Raw genomic sequence first — 17770 nt, 5'->3', positions numbered from 1 at the left:
TTCATTAAGATCCTATCACTCCTTCGTAAATTAAAAATACCTCATTTTTTCTAATTTTTTAGAATTAAACCTCTCTCCTAAACTCCCCCAAAGAGAGTGGATCCGAACTAGTTATGTCAATCACGTATCTAGGATTTGTGCTTATTTTTCCCACGAAGTTTCATCCCAATCCCTCCACTCTAAGCGTTTTCCAAGATTTTCGGTCCCCCCCCCAATCTTACCCGATCCGGTTGGGATTTAAAATAAGAGCACTGAGACACGATACCCTTCCAAGCATCAAATTTCATTAAGATTCGATCATCCGATCTTCGATGTTAAAATACCTCATTTTTTTCAATTTTTTCTAGTTTAACGTCCCCTCACTTCCCTCCAGAATACCGAATCGAGGAAACGACAATTTCTAACTTAATATGGTCTGGCTTCTGATACGCCTGCCAAATTTCATCGTCCTAGCTTAACTGGAAGTGCCTAAACTAGCAAAACCGGGACAGACAGACAGACCGATCGACAGAATTTGCGATCGCTATATGTCACTTGGTAGATACCAAGTGCCATAGAAAATCAGTGAACTTTCCAATAGCAAATGCTATACATGACAATGGGCAAACTTCATGACTTACAGACCGTTCCCCAGTGGCTGTGGGGTCAAGTTATCCCCAGAGGCATATTTACTGAGCTTTTCAACTATGCTGAATAAAATAGGTATCTTAGAATTTAGAAGATTTTGATAGGTCGACTTTGAGAGAAAAATAGGGCCAGGAGGGGCTAGTTGCCCTCCTTAGATTCTAGGGGCTAGAATCTAATCAGGCCATTTTCTAGCCTTCAAGATCTTGTGCAATAACCTTTGTGTTTCTGATAGGAAAAGCCGGCAATCGATTGACGCAGGGCCACCAGGCCTCAGATGTAAACATTACTAAGTTGCAGCATTTTTTCAAATGTAACACATGGTCTGATCTTCGTGCGGACGTACATAAATTTTGATATTTTGTTTGGCATTTTTGTATATTTTTATTTTTGAGTATATTTGGTGATTGGTGATTGGCATCACCCTCTTTGAACAGGCGTATTAGTATGCTGCTTTTCCAATTAAGTTTTCTATAGGGTGTTGGCTTGTGAGATGTTTCAAACAGGCAAAATTGGCTACTTAGGTCTACTTTTGCAGTATTAGCAGTTTCTAATAAGTTTTCTTCTTCATTTGAATTCTCAAAGGTGTTTTCTATAGGGTGTTAGCTTGTGAGATGTTTCAAACAGGCTAAATTGGCTACTTAGGTCTACTTTTGCAGTATTAGCAGAGTTTCTAATAAGTTTTCTTCTTCATTTGAATTCTCAAAGGTGTTTTCTATAGGGTGTTGGCTTGTGAGATGTTTCAAACAGGCTAAATTGGCTACTTAGGTCTACGTTTGCAGTATTAGCAGAGTTTCTAATAAGTTTTCTTCTTCATTTAAATTCTCAACGGTGTTTTCTATAGGGTGTTGGCTTGTGAGATGTTTCAAACAGGCTAAATTGGCTACTTAGGTCTACTTTTGCAGTATTAGCAGAGTTTCTAATAAGTTTTCTTCTTCATTTGAATTCTCAAAGGTGTTTTCTACAGGGTGCTGGCTTGTGAGATGTTTAAAACAGGCTAAATTGGCTACTTATGTCTACTTTTGCAGTATTAGCAGAGTTTCTAACAAGTTTTCTTCTTCATTTAAATTCTCAAAGGTGTTTTCTATAGGGTGTTGGCTTGTGAGATGTTTCAAACAGGCTAAATTGGCTACTTAGGTCTACTTTTGCAGTATTAGCAGAGTCTCTAATAAGTTTTCTTCTTCATTGCCTAAGGTTAATTTAAAGCTCAAATTTCGGAAGGGTAACTCCCTCCCGGAAAATTATGATGTTGGTAGACTTCAGGATGAAAATTTGAGAAAAAAAATTCCAGGAACAATTGAGTACTAAACTTGAGGGTTTGAAATTTGACAATGTGGAAGATGGATGGAATAATTTCAGAAAAACAATTTGTGAAGTTGCTGATGGTGTCCTAGGGAAGAGTGCTAAGACTGCAACTAGGAATATTAGTGAAAAAGCTTAAGGTTTAATAGAGAATAGAAGGGGTTCGTATGAGAATTATCTGAGTGATAGGTCGTATGAAAACAAAAGAAATGTAAAGAAAGTGGAGAAAGCATTAAAATATGAACTAAGGAGATGTGAAGTGGAGGCGATGGATAAAATTGCTGAATATCTGGAAGATGCGACTAGACGGCATAATAGTAAAATATTATACTGGCATGTTAATAAATTGAAAGGGAGTAGCCAATCCGGACTAGTCCCAGTTAAAGATAGAAATGGGGCAGGGGGAATTTCACCCCCTATAGGTGTTTACTGGCTAATGTTCCTTCTAAATCGATCAAGCGTATATCATCGTTTATCTCCTTATAAATTCTGGTATATTTTCTATTCACTAAGAGCAAGTAAATACCTGTGGCAACACTTGATCGAAAGCTAAAATGCCCTTCTGTTGAACTGAGTCTCGCTGTGGAATTAAAACCAGGGTTGAAAGACATTAAGGTGGATCGTCTCTTCTCAAGCAAACTGGATACCCTTTTCCTTTTAATTGGATTTAGCGGCATCTGCAGCCTTTTTCTGGGGATCTCTACCTTCTGGGCCAAAGCGGCAAACTTTAGCACGTGCATAGTTTCTTCAATGAGCCTCGAGTCGGGGGAAATATTGACAATCATTGTTGTTTTCGAGTCGCCATTGAAATATCTGTGTAAAACACAGGTCAACTTTGAATCCCTGAAAAAAAAAGAATTAAATTTAAATTGGTAAGTTGAAGTGTAGAAATACGTAAAATTAACTACGTATTTTCTGCTCAGTTTTTATAGTAATGAATCAATAATAGAAAGGACATCTATAAAATCTATAAGAGAAAGTTAATTTTAATTTTAATCAATAATATATAATCTAATTTATCTATAATTTAATTATTTAATCTATAAAAACATCTATAAAATAATAAATTTAGTCTATAAACTAAATCTATAAAAGAAAGGGCTTTCCAGAACCATTGGTGAAGCATAAGGCTTTGAGTCAACGTTTCAGTTCCTATGTCTTTTTTTTTATGGGATAAGTAGTAAGATTGTCATCTAACCTTGCTGCGATGGGGATCGAACCCTCGACCCCGGTGATCTATAAAAATATGTATAAAAACACTAATTTAATCCTTAAATTAAATCTGTAAAAGAAAGGGTTTTCCAGAACCATTGGTGAAGCATGAGGAGTTGAGTCGACGTTCCAGTTCTTTTTTTTTTTTTACAGGGAAAAGTAGCAAGATTGTCATCCAGCCTTGCTGCGGTGGGGATCGAACCCTCGGCCCTGGTAATTTATAAAAATATGTATAAAAACACTAATTTAACCCTTAAATAAAATCTGTAAAAGAAAGGATTTTCCAGAACCGTTGATGAAGCATAAGGCGTTGAATCGACGTTCTAGTTCCTGGGTCTTTTTTTTTACAGGGACAAGCAGCAAGATTGTCATCCAACCTTGCTGCGGCAGGGATTGAGCCCTCAGCCCTGTTCTGCCAAACAGTACAATGTGCTATACTAAGGTCTTGGATTTATTGTAGTCAAATAAATTCTTAAATAATTTCTGACACAACTTTGGATAATCATGACAAACAAAAAATCCATAAAGATGGGATTGCTCTACGCCTTTGCAGCCTTTTATAGCTATCCGGTTGCCCGATTACGAAAATGGTTGTCCACAATTTGTCACCCCCTTATGCGAACACAAGCTTCATATTTTTTATTCACTTACCCTTTCATTGCCGCTTTGAAAGGGTCCTTATTTTAGTTTAAGTGTTTATTTTGATGATTAGTTTTCATATTGTCCTTTGGACTTGTATCCAAATTTTAATTATTATTGTGCACTGAGGACGGTTGAGCGGAGGTTTCAACCAAAATTGTTGCATAAATTTTCTTCTTTTTTTCACTGGCTGTTATTGTCCTAGTTTCTCTCTTCTTTGCGATTTTTTATTTTGTCATGTGTCATGTGTATTGTCATGTGTTTGGCCAGTGTAGTCTTGAAGATTATTTATAAATTGTATTACCAGGCACATACGCAGAGCTACTTAGGCCAGCATTACAGATCAACAATTTCAAATGTTTTTATCAGGGCCTTTCCTAGGATTGGCGTCCCCGGAGGCAAAATTTACGGTACCTCACCTTGCCCTTACTTCTAAATAAAGACAATAAATTTTAAGAGCCTGGAACTAACTTAAATTAGTTAAACACATCGTATATATGATTTTTTTTTTCAACTAATCTATAACCTTGTATAATCTAAGCCTCGGGTCGGAAACCCATGATCCACAACAGTCCACGGATCACTGAGCACTATTTTACTTATTTCGAGGGTCCAACTTTAACGCAGAAAAAAGTATAATACATAAAAATAAATTGATAAAAACCAATATAAAATGAATCTTTCGAGAATAGAAAATAAAAAAATAGATACCCAGGGTAATATTAGTACGGTAAAAAAAGTTGCAGCAATGGTAATACTCTCCAAATAAATTTTAACATTATTAGGCGTGCGGCATATGTTGTTTTTTCAGTTGTAGAGTAGGACCGGTAAAGACCGCATTCCAGTGGAAATCTTGCTCTCCTTCTTATCGCTCCTGTGGCGGACTGAAAGTTTTTCCAACGAACAGTCCGTTCTCTAATCCCATTCTCTAACGGGAATCACAGTGAGTCTTCAAGAAAAAACAAAAACTACAATTACAGAGGCATCCATCTTTTTTAAATTCCTTTAAAGCTCTTTCCGACTATTATGCTAGGGAGACTCCATACTGCCCTTTGTACCCAATTTAAGGAAGAATAGCATGGATTTCACCAAATTGTTGCTGTTTCAACCTTATCTTTACTCTTTACACAATGTTGGATGAGTCGAAGAATAGTGAAACGGTTTCTATGCTAATATAATTATTTCGCAGTTACATTAGTAGGATAATCATTATAATTCAAAACTAATATTATCATGGATAAACAAAAATCATAAAAGAGGTTATTTCGAGATGTGTCGACTGAAAAGCATGGATGTGTAAAACAAATGGTGACGAACTTACATGTACTTTCAAACAGTTCGTGGTAACGCACTGTAGTAAGGAGTGACCCGGCTCAATGGTAAACGAAGCTCTAAAAAATTGAATTTTGATACTAATAGATACATCAACAGAATTGGATTTTTATGATGATTTTAAATGTATAAGTTTCATCAAATTCAGTGTGACCTATCAAAAGTTACGACCCTGAGAAAATTTGCCTTATTTTGGACAATAGGGGGAAAAACCTTCTAAAAGTCATAAAATCTTAACAAAAATCACACCATCACATTCAGCGTTCAGAGACCCCTACTGTAGAAGTTCCAAGCATCTATCTACAAAAATTTGGAATTTCGTATTTTTTTGCCAGAAGATGGATCACGGATGCGTGTTTATTTGTTGTTTTGTTTTTTTCTTTTCCCCAGGGGTGATCGTATCGACCCAATAGTCCTAGAATGTCGCGAAAGGCTCATTCAAACAGAAATTAAAAGTTCTAGTGCCCTTTTTTAGTGATCAAAAAATTGGAAGGTACCTAGGCCCCCTCCCACGCTCAATTTTTTCCCAAAGTCAACGGATCAAAATTTTGAGATAGCCATTTTGTCCAGCATAGTCGAAAACCATAATAACTATGTCTTTGAGGATGGCTTACTCCCTCAAAGTCCCCGGGGGAGGGGCTGCAAGTTACATACTTTGACCAGTGTTTACGTATAGTAATGGTGATTGGGAAATGTACAGACGTTTTAAAGGGGATGTTTTTTTCTTGGTTGGGGAGAGGGTTGAAGGGAGGATTTTCATTTTTTTAAACAATGAAAAAATAAATATGAAAAAAATTTCAACTGAAAGTAAGGAGCAGCATTAAAACTTAATATAAAAACTCGTTGCGTAAGTTAATTCGTTAGTTACGTATATTTTTTACTAATACAATCGTTCATAAAAAAATAAAAGTTCTAGTTGCCTTTTTAAGTAACCAAAAGATTGGAGGGCGACTAGGCTTCCTCTCCCCCCCCCCTTTTTATATCAAAATCGTCACATCAAAACTAAGAGAAAGCCATTTATCCAAAAAAATTAATATGCAAATTTCGTTTGAAGTATTCATGTGCGGAGAGCCAATATCAAATCATTCATTAATTCAAAAACGTTCAGAAATTAAATAAAACAAGTTTTTTTTTTTAACTGAAAGTAAGGAGCTACATTAAAACTTAAAACTAACAGAAATTACTCCAAATTTGAAAGAGGCTGTTCCCTCCTCAATGCCCCACTCTTTACATTAAAGTTTTTTACTGTTTTAAAAAGTAAATTTGAGAGAAAGAGTCAAACTTTGAGGAGAGAAAGAGCGAGGCATTGAGGAGGGAACAGCCTCTTTCATATTTGGAGTAATTTATGTTCGTTTAAAGTTTTAATGTAGCTCCTTACTATCAGTTAAAAAACTAGTTTTTTTTTATTTGATATTTACAGGCATAATCAACGTCAAGACTCATGCTTCTTCATATTTCTCTATTTCATTAAGCAACATTTTAAGCTTTAGTCTGACAAAATTTTTAGTGACAAAATTTAAACTTTAGTGTAAAGAGCAAGGTATTAACGAGGGGACAAACCCCCCCACATATCCGTAGTAAAAATATAGGAATATAAAAGCTTGTTATGTAAGTTAATTCGTTAGTTACGTATATTTTTTACTAATAAAAACGTTCGTAAAAAATAAAAGTCCTAGTTGCCTTTTTAAGTAACCAAAAGATTGGAGGGCAACTAGGCCTCCTCCCCTACCCCTTTTTTTTACAAAATCGTCAAATCAAAACTAAGAGAAAGCCATTTATCCAATAAAAATTAATATGCAAATTTTGTTGGAAGTATTCATGTGCGGAGACCCAAAATCAAATCATTTATTAATTCAAAAACGTCCAGAAATTAAATAAAAAAACAAGTTTTTTTTTAACTGAAAGTAAGGAACTACATTAAAACTTAAAACGAACAGAAATTACTCCATATATGAAAGGGGCTGTTCCCTCCTCAATGCCCCACTCTTTACGTTAAAGTATTTTACTGTTTTAAAAAGTAAATTTGAGAAAAAGAGTCAAACTTTAGCGTAAAGAGCGAGGCATTGAGGAGGGAACAGCCTCTTTCTATGCGGAGTAATTTCTATTCGTTTTAAGTTTTAATGTAGCTCCTTACTTTCAGTTAAAAAAAACTTGTTTTTTTATTTAATATTTACAGGCATAATCAACGTTGATATTAAGCAACATATTTCTTCAAAATATAAAGATGTAACCGAACTTACAAGCAAAGATCTGAAATCTGATTACACTGAAAAACAAGCATGAAGTTTTGGAGAAGAAAAGAAACGGACAACATAATAAGTTTGTCCAAAATGATTTGGAAACCAAAATAAATTTTAAAATATTGTTACCAACTACAATCCTGCATAATCGGCCAGATTTTAGCCAGATAGCCAGACTCAGCCAGCAATTACAAACAACAACTTTTTGAAAGACACAAACATCAATTGTTTTGAATACCTACTTAATAATAATAAAAAAAAAAAGAAAAAAAGAAAAAGAGAGAGAGAAAAAAAAAGAGAGAAAGAGAGAGAGAGGGAGAGAGAGAGAGAGAGAGACAGAGAGAGACAGAGAGAATCAAAAGAATACCATTGCCAACTAGAACATTTCACCGTAATGTTAAAGTTGACCAAAAATATAGACAAACAGGTCAAAATGATTTGTTATCTAGTGAAATAATTAGTACTGAATATAGCGAAACTGAAAATTAAAATGAAAATATCACTGACTCAAGCTTCCCTTTGATCTTCAATTTTTATACTCATAAAAGATCGCCGGCCCCTCGTCTAAATACTTGTCTTAGAAATCTATTCTAGTCCATCATTGTCAAATACTAGTAATGCTAAAATATCAGAATTTAATTTTATAAATGCATGGTTCAAGTTCAGGACAGTATCTAAATTTAAGCCTGGCTAAAAATTTGAACCAGAGACTTGAATTAAGTGTGTTTGCAATTACTATTCAGGATCATGGCTGCCCTCAGCTGTTTTGTGGATATTTTATTATAATAAACTATCGCTTTCCGAACAAATCTTCTTCAATCTTCTAAAGAAAGAAATTAAACTAATTATTGGGGTGGGGGGCAACTGCCCTGGAATTGATATTTGAACTGATGCAAAAAAAAGTTTTACTCAGTCAGCTATACTACTTTCGCTAAAATATTTAGATATTCGTTTTAAAACAGTTTAAAAGGATCGTTTAAACGAAGCTTTTAAAACAATTTTCACACAATCCTTTAAAAAAATGCTTAGAAATTCGTTACATGGTTTCATTAAAATATCTAGTTTTTATAAAATTAGAAAGCTATTCGATAGAGAAATTTTCTAGCCCATTTTTGCCAGATTTCACTTGGTTGGTTGGCAATCAAGTAAGGATATTTCCTCATTCAAGCGCATTTTTCTCTTTCCCTTTTAGATTTTCCCTTTTAATTAAAAAAAAAAAGTTTTGACTATTTTCCTATTATATTCATTTCCCTAACGATAAATTTATAATAAAAAAGAAGGGAAATAAAAAGAGAGGAAAGCCTTATAAAAAATGGGGAAAGCTTTAAAAACACACCTTATTCTCAGGGGTTTTTTAATTTTGGCCTTTGCATTATATCTCAAAGCGTCCATTACATGGTGCAAAGTAGCCAATGATAGATTTATCCTGCATGCTTCCTGCAGCCGCTCTCCTGTTGATTGTGCTTTGGCTGTTCTTTCAGCTCCGGCCAGGTCACAGAAAGCAATTTGATGAATTTTGCCAACACTGCCATCTTTGGTTGATTGGCGAACGACACGTATTTGGAATATGGAATGGGATCGGGAACTGCTGCGGTTTAGATTTGTAGAAGCATACCGCAAGTTTTTTATTCCCACCTAAAAAATCGTGAAAAGGGGGATTTGAGACATGATAAATTTTGTTCTCAAAATGGCCGTTAGTTTCAAACACTGCCAAACTTGTGTTTAGCGTATAAAAAATAGAGCAATAAAAAAGCTAAAAGAAAATATACTAATCTACATAGATGAAAAAAATGAAACCAGGGAAAAATATCGAAACGTTAAACTTGAAACATCAAAATATAATAAATAATTTATTACAAACCCGCTTATAAAAAAGAAGCATGAAAAAGCGGAGCAAAACAAAAGAAAAGAGAAAATAAAGACGAAAACAAATCAACCGAACATAATAATCTACTAAATACAAACAAATCACACTTCAACTATCAAGCAAGAAAGTCGCTGGGAAATCAAATAATAGTGCCCTGTGTTTCACGAGAGCTTGTTTTTCAAAATTCGGCATGAACTCAACAGGATCAGGTATATGATACTTTTCTAGCAGACCAGTGTTACGGAGGTAAAGTGGCAGACCAAGCAGAAACTTTAAATATTTGCAAAAGCCTGAACGGATTCGCAACATATCCGAATTCGATAGCCAATGCCAAACGGGTGAGATGTAGTGAGCAAAGGGAAGAGCGACGGCACGATACAACCTAGCAAGGATATGCTTATTAAATTTAAACTTCAGAGCTGCAAGTTTAGCATACCCAGACCGAAAACCCGACAGAACCTGGTCAACAAAAAGAGCACGCGAGCTTCTGAGGTCGCTTCCATATGTGATACCTAGGTACTTCAACTTGCGGCTTGGAAGTACTACTTGCCCTGCAACGGTAACACAGGTAGCCTCGCGACGGGCAACTTCAGACGGCGCACGCGGGGGTTCAAATACAAGAAATTCTGTTTTAGCAGGGTTAATAACCAGACCAATATTAGTATAACCTCGACTTAGGAGATCGATATTAGCTTGAAGGTTACAAAGCGATGTGCTCACCAGTAGTATGTCGTCGGCGTAGCACAATAGGCTCACATCCATACATTCAGTGTTAAAACCACCGTTAATCTTTTTTGTTACCGACGAGGTTAGTGAATTGAAGAGTACAGGGCTTAAAACCGACCCTTGACGCAGTCCCCGGTGAAGCTTAATCGGTTTCGACAGGAGTTCACTACTCAACTTAACACGGATAAGGCTACTCGAATACCAGTGCCATAGGACGGCCGCTACATGTGGGTTCACACCTTGGTGCAGCAGGTTCAAAATTAACTTTGAATGAATTACCGAATCGAACGCCGCGGACACATCTACTGCACAAATTAAAAGAGTCCGTGATTGATTCTGAGCTTTCGATACTATACGCGTAAGAAGGCGATGTGCAAATGCACAACCGAGGTGGCGACGGAACCCGAATTGTCGATTGTCAATTTTACACTTTCGTAACAGCTCAGGTAACAGAAGTCTCTCTAACACTTTGCTTAATGTACTAGAAACTGTTATAGGCCTATAGCTAGAGCAGAGGTTACGATTTTTTCCCTTCTTCAAGACGTTAGACACAATACCTAGGGCAAACGACTTAGGGACTGCACCAGAATCAAGGCACATTTGATATAGCAGCGTCAAGTGCTCAATGAGCAGAGGTGAGCCACAGCGGAGGTGTTCAGTCACAATTCCGTCGTGCCCGGGAGCCTTGCCCTTTCTCAGCTGCTTAATAACCTGGAGCACTTCGCCTATTGAGACGGTAAAATAGTTCCGTTGGCTCAAGAGGGACGCAAAAGCTCGTGAGAGCTCACTATCACTTTCGGTTGTTAGTTGGGCATGTTTGATCCCAAAAACTTCACTATAGTGTTTTACCCACTGCTCCTCAGGTATGTTACTAGCAGGGTTTGTCACTGGTTTAGACTGTCTAAAAGACTTCCACATAGATACAGGATTATTTGCTGCTTCTTGGGAAGCAAGTTCGGCTTCGGCAGCTTTAAGATCACTTACAGACTTATTATAAGTTTTTTTCGTGTTGCGGAACTGCTCAAACACTACACCTGACCTAGGCCTCTCGCAATCGCGCCATAATCTCAGCCAAAACTTAGCACGAGCTTTGGCTTGCCTTACTTTAGGAGAGCGACTCCAGCCAGGCTTGCTGATTCCAGGTTTAAAACGGCGAGTGGGTACAGAAGCCTGCTCAGCCGTTTTCATTGCATGTATAATCTCAGTACAATAAATGTCTAGTGCTACCAAATCACTCGAGCCATGCATCAAGAGCTGAAAGGGAACTTTTATCTTTCCGAGAATCTCATCACATGTCTGTTTATACTGGTCGGCGTTTATTTTATTCCACTCAGTCTTGGTAGCATAAATTTGGGGCTTATTCGGCCTACACGGGAAGAAGTTAGCCTTAAAGCACAAGCCAAGGTGATCACTTACTGTGTGCTCAGAGTCCACGGTGACTGGAGCACCTAGAGAGAAGTTACATAGCACATGGTCAATGTTTGTCGTTGAACCGGAATTATGGATGTACGTATATGCGTCAGTCTTTTCACAGAGATCATACCCAGCTGGGATTACTGAGAAGAAGATTTCGGAGAGCTTATTTGATGGGTTCGTTAAGTCGCACTGAAAGTCACCGCAGACTAGCACTCTTCGATTGCCCAGCCTAATAAGTAAGCGCGAGAGGCGGCCACAAGCTTCCGAGAACCGTTTTTCGGAAGAGAGGGTGTTTAGGTTTGTTGGTAGATAAACCGTGATCAGAACAAAACCCCCGGGGCCAGGAAAATCTACAGCGAGGAAGAACTCACACGATTCCAGCTTTTGACATTCAAGCGAACTGTCCGTTATGATAGCAGTGCCCCCACTAGGTCGACCGCGGACTGAGGACCTTTTTGCTTCATGCATGAACACAGTTTTTTGATTCAACTGTTCGAAAAGACCAAAATTTTCGGAGGTGAGTAAATGTTCTTGTAAGCACACAACATTAAATTGACGGCATAGTTCTTTAACGTAGTCTAGTTTGACTGAATTGTGCCCATAGATATTTCGGCAAATGATGGAGAGAGAAGTCATTTCGTTGTAGTAGGCTTTTTCATAGCATTTCTAACTAGTGGGCATCTCATGCTGTATGAGGGGTGGGTGTTGTGGCCTTCTGGGCATAGAGCACATTTAACTGTGGTGGACGTGCATGGGGACGTCCGTGATGCGACGTGGGCACCGGCGCACTTAGAGCACTTCGGAGCGTTGCTGCAGGCACTAGAGAGGTGCTCGAAAGATTGACAGTTAAAACATCTCTTGGGGAGCTCTTTATAGGCCTCAACCCGGAAGTGGGTGTAGTCTACAAATATTCCGCGTTTAATAGTCTGATCTCGCGCGAACGAGTCTTTAAATACAAGTTTCACTGTGCCAGAGGTGCCGAACCGGTGGACTTCCGTAACTTCGGAGTTCGCAGCAATAATTTCTTCCTCTGTGGTTGCCGGAGGAACGAATCTTGCCACCGCTAAAAACTTTGGTTTCCGGTAAGAAACCTTGACATCACGGACATTTTCTTTCAACATGTCTGCGAGGATTTGAGCTGAATCCGCCGTATCGAGAAAGGCAACTAACCCACCTTTTCGTTGAGTGATCTGGCGAATATGTCCTTTTCCACCGTTCTTTTCGATAAATTCCTTCTGTTTGGCACATGATTCAAGGCTTTCCGCCGGCACATTCGCTATCACTACAGGATTCTCAAGTCTTTCTGGTTTCGGTAGCGGGGGCCAGACAGTAGGGCCTGACGGAAGGTAGATCTTACACTGATCGATTAGTCCCTCTATTTTCTCTGTGCACTCGTTAACTCTAATTGAAAGAGAAGTCAGCACATCTTGCGGTATTCTAGGCACTTCGCCAATTTTCCAGATAGTAAATCTATAGGTGAAATTGGCTGAGTTTTCTGCATTCTTGATAGCATCGTATAAATCACCCATGAAAACATCACTCTGCAAACCAGCTCGGCGGTCCTTCATTACATATTCATCTCCAAGTTGCCGCAAAATATCGTTCAGTTTGCAATGCGCAGCGTACAGAATGTCTTTTCCGTAAAATTTACTTCCCGTAGCAACCACCGCGTCACGGGAAATATCGGCATATCGCAAACTTGTCTGAGCGAAATTCAGGACAGGCGCATATATATATTCGTAAATAGTCTCTTGTGTCATACCAACGAACTTCACTGCTCGAGAGCTGAAAGTAGTCCAGAATCTTGAACGTTTTATTTTCTTTCGCACACAATACACCCTCACGCGTCGAGCGCTGAATGAACGCCTACTGAAATCACCCAGGAACAAGGGAAGCGTAAGTACCCCCTCACCTTTTCCCCGCAATTTTCGGGTAACTGAATACCAGCGGGTACAGTACGGCGCTTGCGGGGGGTTCCTTCCCCTCTTCTGCTTGCTCCCAGTAGAAATCAGCACCTTAATGATATGGGAGAAATTGTCTTTATAGATGGCACCCCAATCAACTTAAGAAAAAAGATGGCGCTGGTGAGGATGTCCGAAAAGAAAGACCTATTCTAGGGATTGGAGAATATCACTCAATTTAACTTAACTGTAAAATTGTCTATTAAAGGGTACAAATCAATATGAAAACAACCTCAAAGTAGTGCAATAACTTTATCCCATTAACAGCAAACAAGCAAACTCAGGCACATACACTCTGGAAATAATACAGGTGGCGATGGCGATATCGAATATCGAATATGAACTATCAAAAAATTGAATTTTAAATATTGAATTTTAAAGTAAAAAATATCGAAATGTTAAACTTGAAACATCAAAATATCGAATATTGAATATGAACTATCAAAATATTGAATTTTAAAGTAGAAAATATCGAAATGTTAAACTTGAAACATCAAAATATCGAATATTGAATATAAACTATCAAAATATTGAATTTTAAAGTAAAAAATATCGAAATATAAAACATCAAATATTGAATATCAACTATCAAGCTGTTTAATTTTAAATATCGAATGCAATCAGGAAGTGTTGCTGTTTAGATTTGTATAAGGCACATCATAAATTTCTATCTCCATCTGAAAATTGTAATAAAGGAACGTTTGACAAGATAAAATCTTATTCGCACAATGACCATAACTAACAAACACTTTTCATAAAAAAAAAAATAAACAAATAAAATAATAATAATTGGAACCGAAAAAATAGACTAAGGTAGACAAACGAAATAATAATAATAATAATTTATTTGTTAAGCGCTTGTTTTGACAATTTAAGCGGAGTAAAAACATTAAGGAAAGAAAAACAAAATAACACAAACAATACAATTAATACAGTCTAATCAAAGGGTGCTAAGGACCCAAGGGTTGACAGGCAACTAGCATAGAGTTTTTTTATAAACAAAAATAATATCAGTGGCACAAAACTTTCTGATAATCTTCTGATTTCTATAAGAACGCTCGCAACATTGCGAATGATCGCAATGTGTAGAATAAAGTCTGGATAAAGCCTTTCGTGAAAATCTGCCTCGGTTCGGGACAATTTTCGCGTACCCAATTTTAAGCTTACTTTTAATATCATTAAGCCCACAAGATCGAAAAGCCGATAAAGATGAACAAATACTAATACCAAGCCACCGAATCGAAGAAACGAGCTTAACTGAAAAATAACCACAATCAAGATCACTACTTTGATGCTTAGCATTAAAAACTAAATATTCACATTTTTCAGTATTAAGTTTGAGGCCGATTTCCTCAAAATACTTAGAAACAAGCTGGGTCGACTTAATTAGGCTAGATTTAGTGTGGCTGATCGAAAGTAAATCATCTGCATATGCAATATACGAATGATTAGTTAGGCCTAAAAAACATGATGGATTAATACGTGGCAAAACAGAATAAAGACAAGCATTAAACAGATAAGGGGATAAGACTCCTCCTTGCCTAAGACCAGAACGGATAGGGATATTACCAACGTAGGTGTCACCTGACTTGAGTCGAACATGTGAATTAGCATACCAAAAACGAAGAGTTAATATAATAGACACATTTGCACCAAGTTGGATTAAAGAGTACCAAAGTTGGCTATGGCATATTGAATCAAAAGCTTTTGTAACATCGAGTGCACAAAAATGAACCTCAAAACCATTTTTAGGCGCTTCAAATGATACTATAGCACGATGAGCATGTTGGCATCCTATATACGGCTTGAAGCCAAACTGATTAGACATATAATCTACATTAGACAGGAGATCAGGGAGCAAAACATATTCAAATACTTTCTTAAAGTACTAGCAACCGTAATAGGCCTATACGAAGCGCAACTAGTTGGATCCTTACCACGTTTCAAAATTGACGTAATGTTACCAACTAAAAAAGAATCAGGGACTAAAGAAGAGCATAAACACATCTGAAAAAGTAACTGCAAGTGATAAACTATTTCCTCTGATTCGGTATTGAGGTGGAAAGCACTGATGCCGTCTATATCATAAGATTTCGATTTAAGTCTCTCTACACTTCTTTTGACACGGTCAACACAAACGGGAGGGTATATGACCTTGAATGATTTTCTTAGGCAACAGGCTAGAACAGAGCTTGGCAAAACGAAAATGGACCGCATTTATCACTGTATCGAAAATGTTACTATAATGATTGATCCATGATACATTAGGGATTCGGTCGGCCGTAGGCAATCTATCAAACTTCGCGACATTAATCACTTTTTCCACTGGCTAGGAGTCTTAGGAAATTCGGCACCATTATACCTAATTTTTCGAAGATAAATTAATTTCGAAGATAACTTCGGAGGGATTTTTGGTCGCAGGGGAGATAAACATTAATGAGGACAAGGTTGGCAAGACGGGTAGCAATATAACAATCACTCTCGTGATAACATAAAGGGGGTGGTGAAAACAGCGTCTTTTTTATTAAACATGCTATGCCACCTGATGGTCTGCCAGAGGTTTTGCGACTTTTAGAAAAAACTAAGTGTTCGTTACTTCTCCTTAGGGAGTTTAAGCTCACTATAGGTAGGAAATGTTCCTGGAGGAATAAAACATAAAAATTTTCTAATTTCTGATCTAAAAAAACGTCTTTATCCTTAGTACCGTTAATATTGAACGAACATATAGTGAAGTTAGTCTTAGCACTCATTTTCTTGCATAGGACGATCGATTCGACAGAAATTCACGAATAATTCGGCATTTCATTGAGAATGACACATAATTGCCTTGACAGTTCGCGCATTTTGGTGCAGCCTGGCACGGAGAATCTGGCAAGGATTTATGTTGCCCTGCGCAACGGGAGCAGCATTTTTCTTTATCACAATTTGATTTTAAGTGATTTGGTGATTGGCAATTATAACAGCATTTGGGTGGGCGTTGGAATTCGTAAACTCGATATATCTCATACCCAATCTTTATACCAAGTCGAAGTGCATTAGCGAGCTCAATAGCGTTTTCAAAAAACACTCTAACAGCCAAAGAACTGCCTATTCGTTTCGCATGAGTAATATTGTCGCTATCAATTAACATTCCCTCATCAAAATTGGTCGGTATACCTTTAATGATTCCAATATATTTCGTTTCTTTTACTTTGACGTCACAATCTCTCATTACAGTTGGAAGGGCATTGCAAAAGTTTGTTGCAGCAATCTTGTCAATTCGTACCCCCAGCTTATCGCCAGAGGGCTTAATGCTATGAATACACTCATGACCTGGAATAGAGTCTATTATTTCGCAACGCTTGGCAGGATTATTTAATTCCGATGGGACTTTAGCTATAACAACGGTCGTCAGATCGTGATTAAATGACTGAGGGCCAGGGCTGCTAAGAGGGGGAAATTTAAGGTCATACGACGAAATCTTCTCATGAATTTGCTTAAGTTCCGAATCAATGTTTACAAGCTTTGAGGTGAAGCTAGAATAAGCCACAGCAGGAATAACAGGAACCTCGGTAGGCAAAATAATCACGTATGTAGGCAAAGAATAATTTTCGTTGTCGCAGTTCTGGAAGATTTCCATCATGTCCTTAATGTGACGGTAATTAGCTTGATCGCCTTGGCGTCTTTGTACACATTCACCCTCGTAAACACGAGACCAAAGTTCTATTCTAGCCGCCATAATAGACTTGTCATCGAAAAAACCAACAGCATGGTAACTTCATCAATTACTCCTTCTTTAAGATTAGATTGCACAAAATTCAAGACCGACGAATGTACATATTCCGTCATAATGGTATAAATAACTATTATATGGACAATTAGCCAAAGTCCAAAATCAAATCAGTTTATTACTCACCATACAGTCAAACAGCTGTCACATCCGATTAAATTAGTTTCAAAATAATCCTTTACAAAGTAAATGAATTCGTTATTTTCAGTGTGAGATAATGTCCGCGCAATATCTTTAACATGTAGGTCAGTAAGTAGGGATTATACGTCACTATAATCCCTATTGCGAATTTTTTTTTTTTATATATATATTTTTCTCTTCACATAAAACTTACTGAATTAATAATGTCCAAGCAGTATCCGATTTAGATGATGACACTTTGAACTCTGAAATACCAATCAATAAAGGTTGGCCAAGAATTGAAATATCGAGGGATAGAATGTCAAAAGTATAGAAATGCTAAATGGGAAATATTTGAATGTCAAACTTAAAACATTGAATGAGCTCCAGAACTGCTGAGGTTTAGATTTGTAACGACAAATCGTAAATTTTTTATCACCGCCTGAAAAATTTGAAAAAAAACGGGCTTGAAATAGGATGGAGTTGTTTTTTTCTCAAAATTACCCTCACTGGAGAAAATTTACCTTAAAGAAATTGAAGCAATAAACAAAAAAAAATAAAG

General features: G+C 37.2%; 1 protein-coding gene across 1 annotated transcript in view; it reads right to left on the bottom strand.

The window, feature by feature from the left end:
• The window catches only part of LOC136035799 (kinesin-like protein KIF20B), an 82785-nt gene that overhangs the window by 52154 nt on the left and 12861 nt on the right, over nucleotides 1–17770 (bottom strand). The window contains exons 4-5 of the mRNA XM_065717770.1: nucleotides 8686–8984; nucleotides 2453–2769 (exon numbers count right to left, since the gene is read on the bottom strand). Coding sequence (XP_065573842.1) covers nucleotides 2453–2769; nucleotides 8686–8984 — 616 coding nt within the window. The remainder of the gene's footprint in view (nucleotides 1–2452; nucleotides 2770–8685; nucleotides 8985–17770) is intronic.

This window comes from Artemia franciscana, chromosome 14 (assembly GCF_032884065.1).
Source record: "Artemia franciscana chromosome 14, ASM3288406v1, whole genome shotgun sequence".
In the NCBI taxonomy this organism is placed as follows: domain Eukaryota; kingdom Metazoa; phylum Arthropoda; class Branchiopoda; order Anostraca; family Artemiidae; genus Artemia; species Artemia franciscana.
Note: the sequence above shows the minus strand (reverse complement) of the source record. Positions and strands in the feature narration are given on the sequence as shown.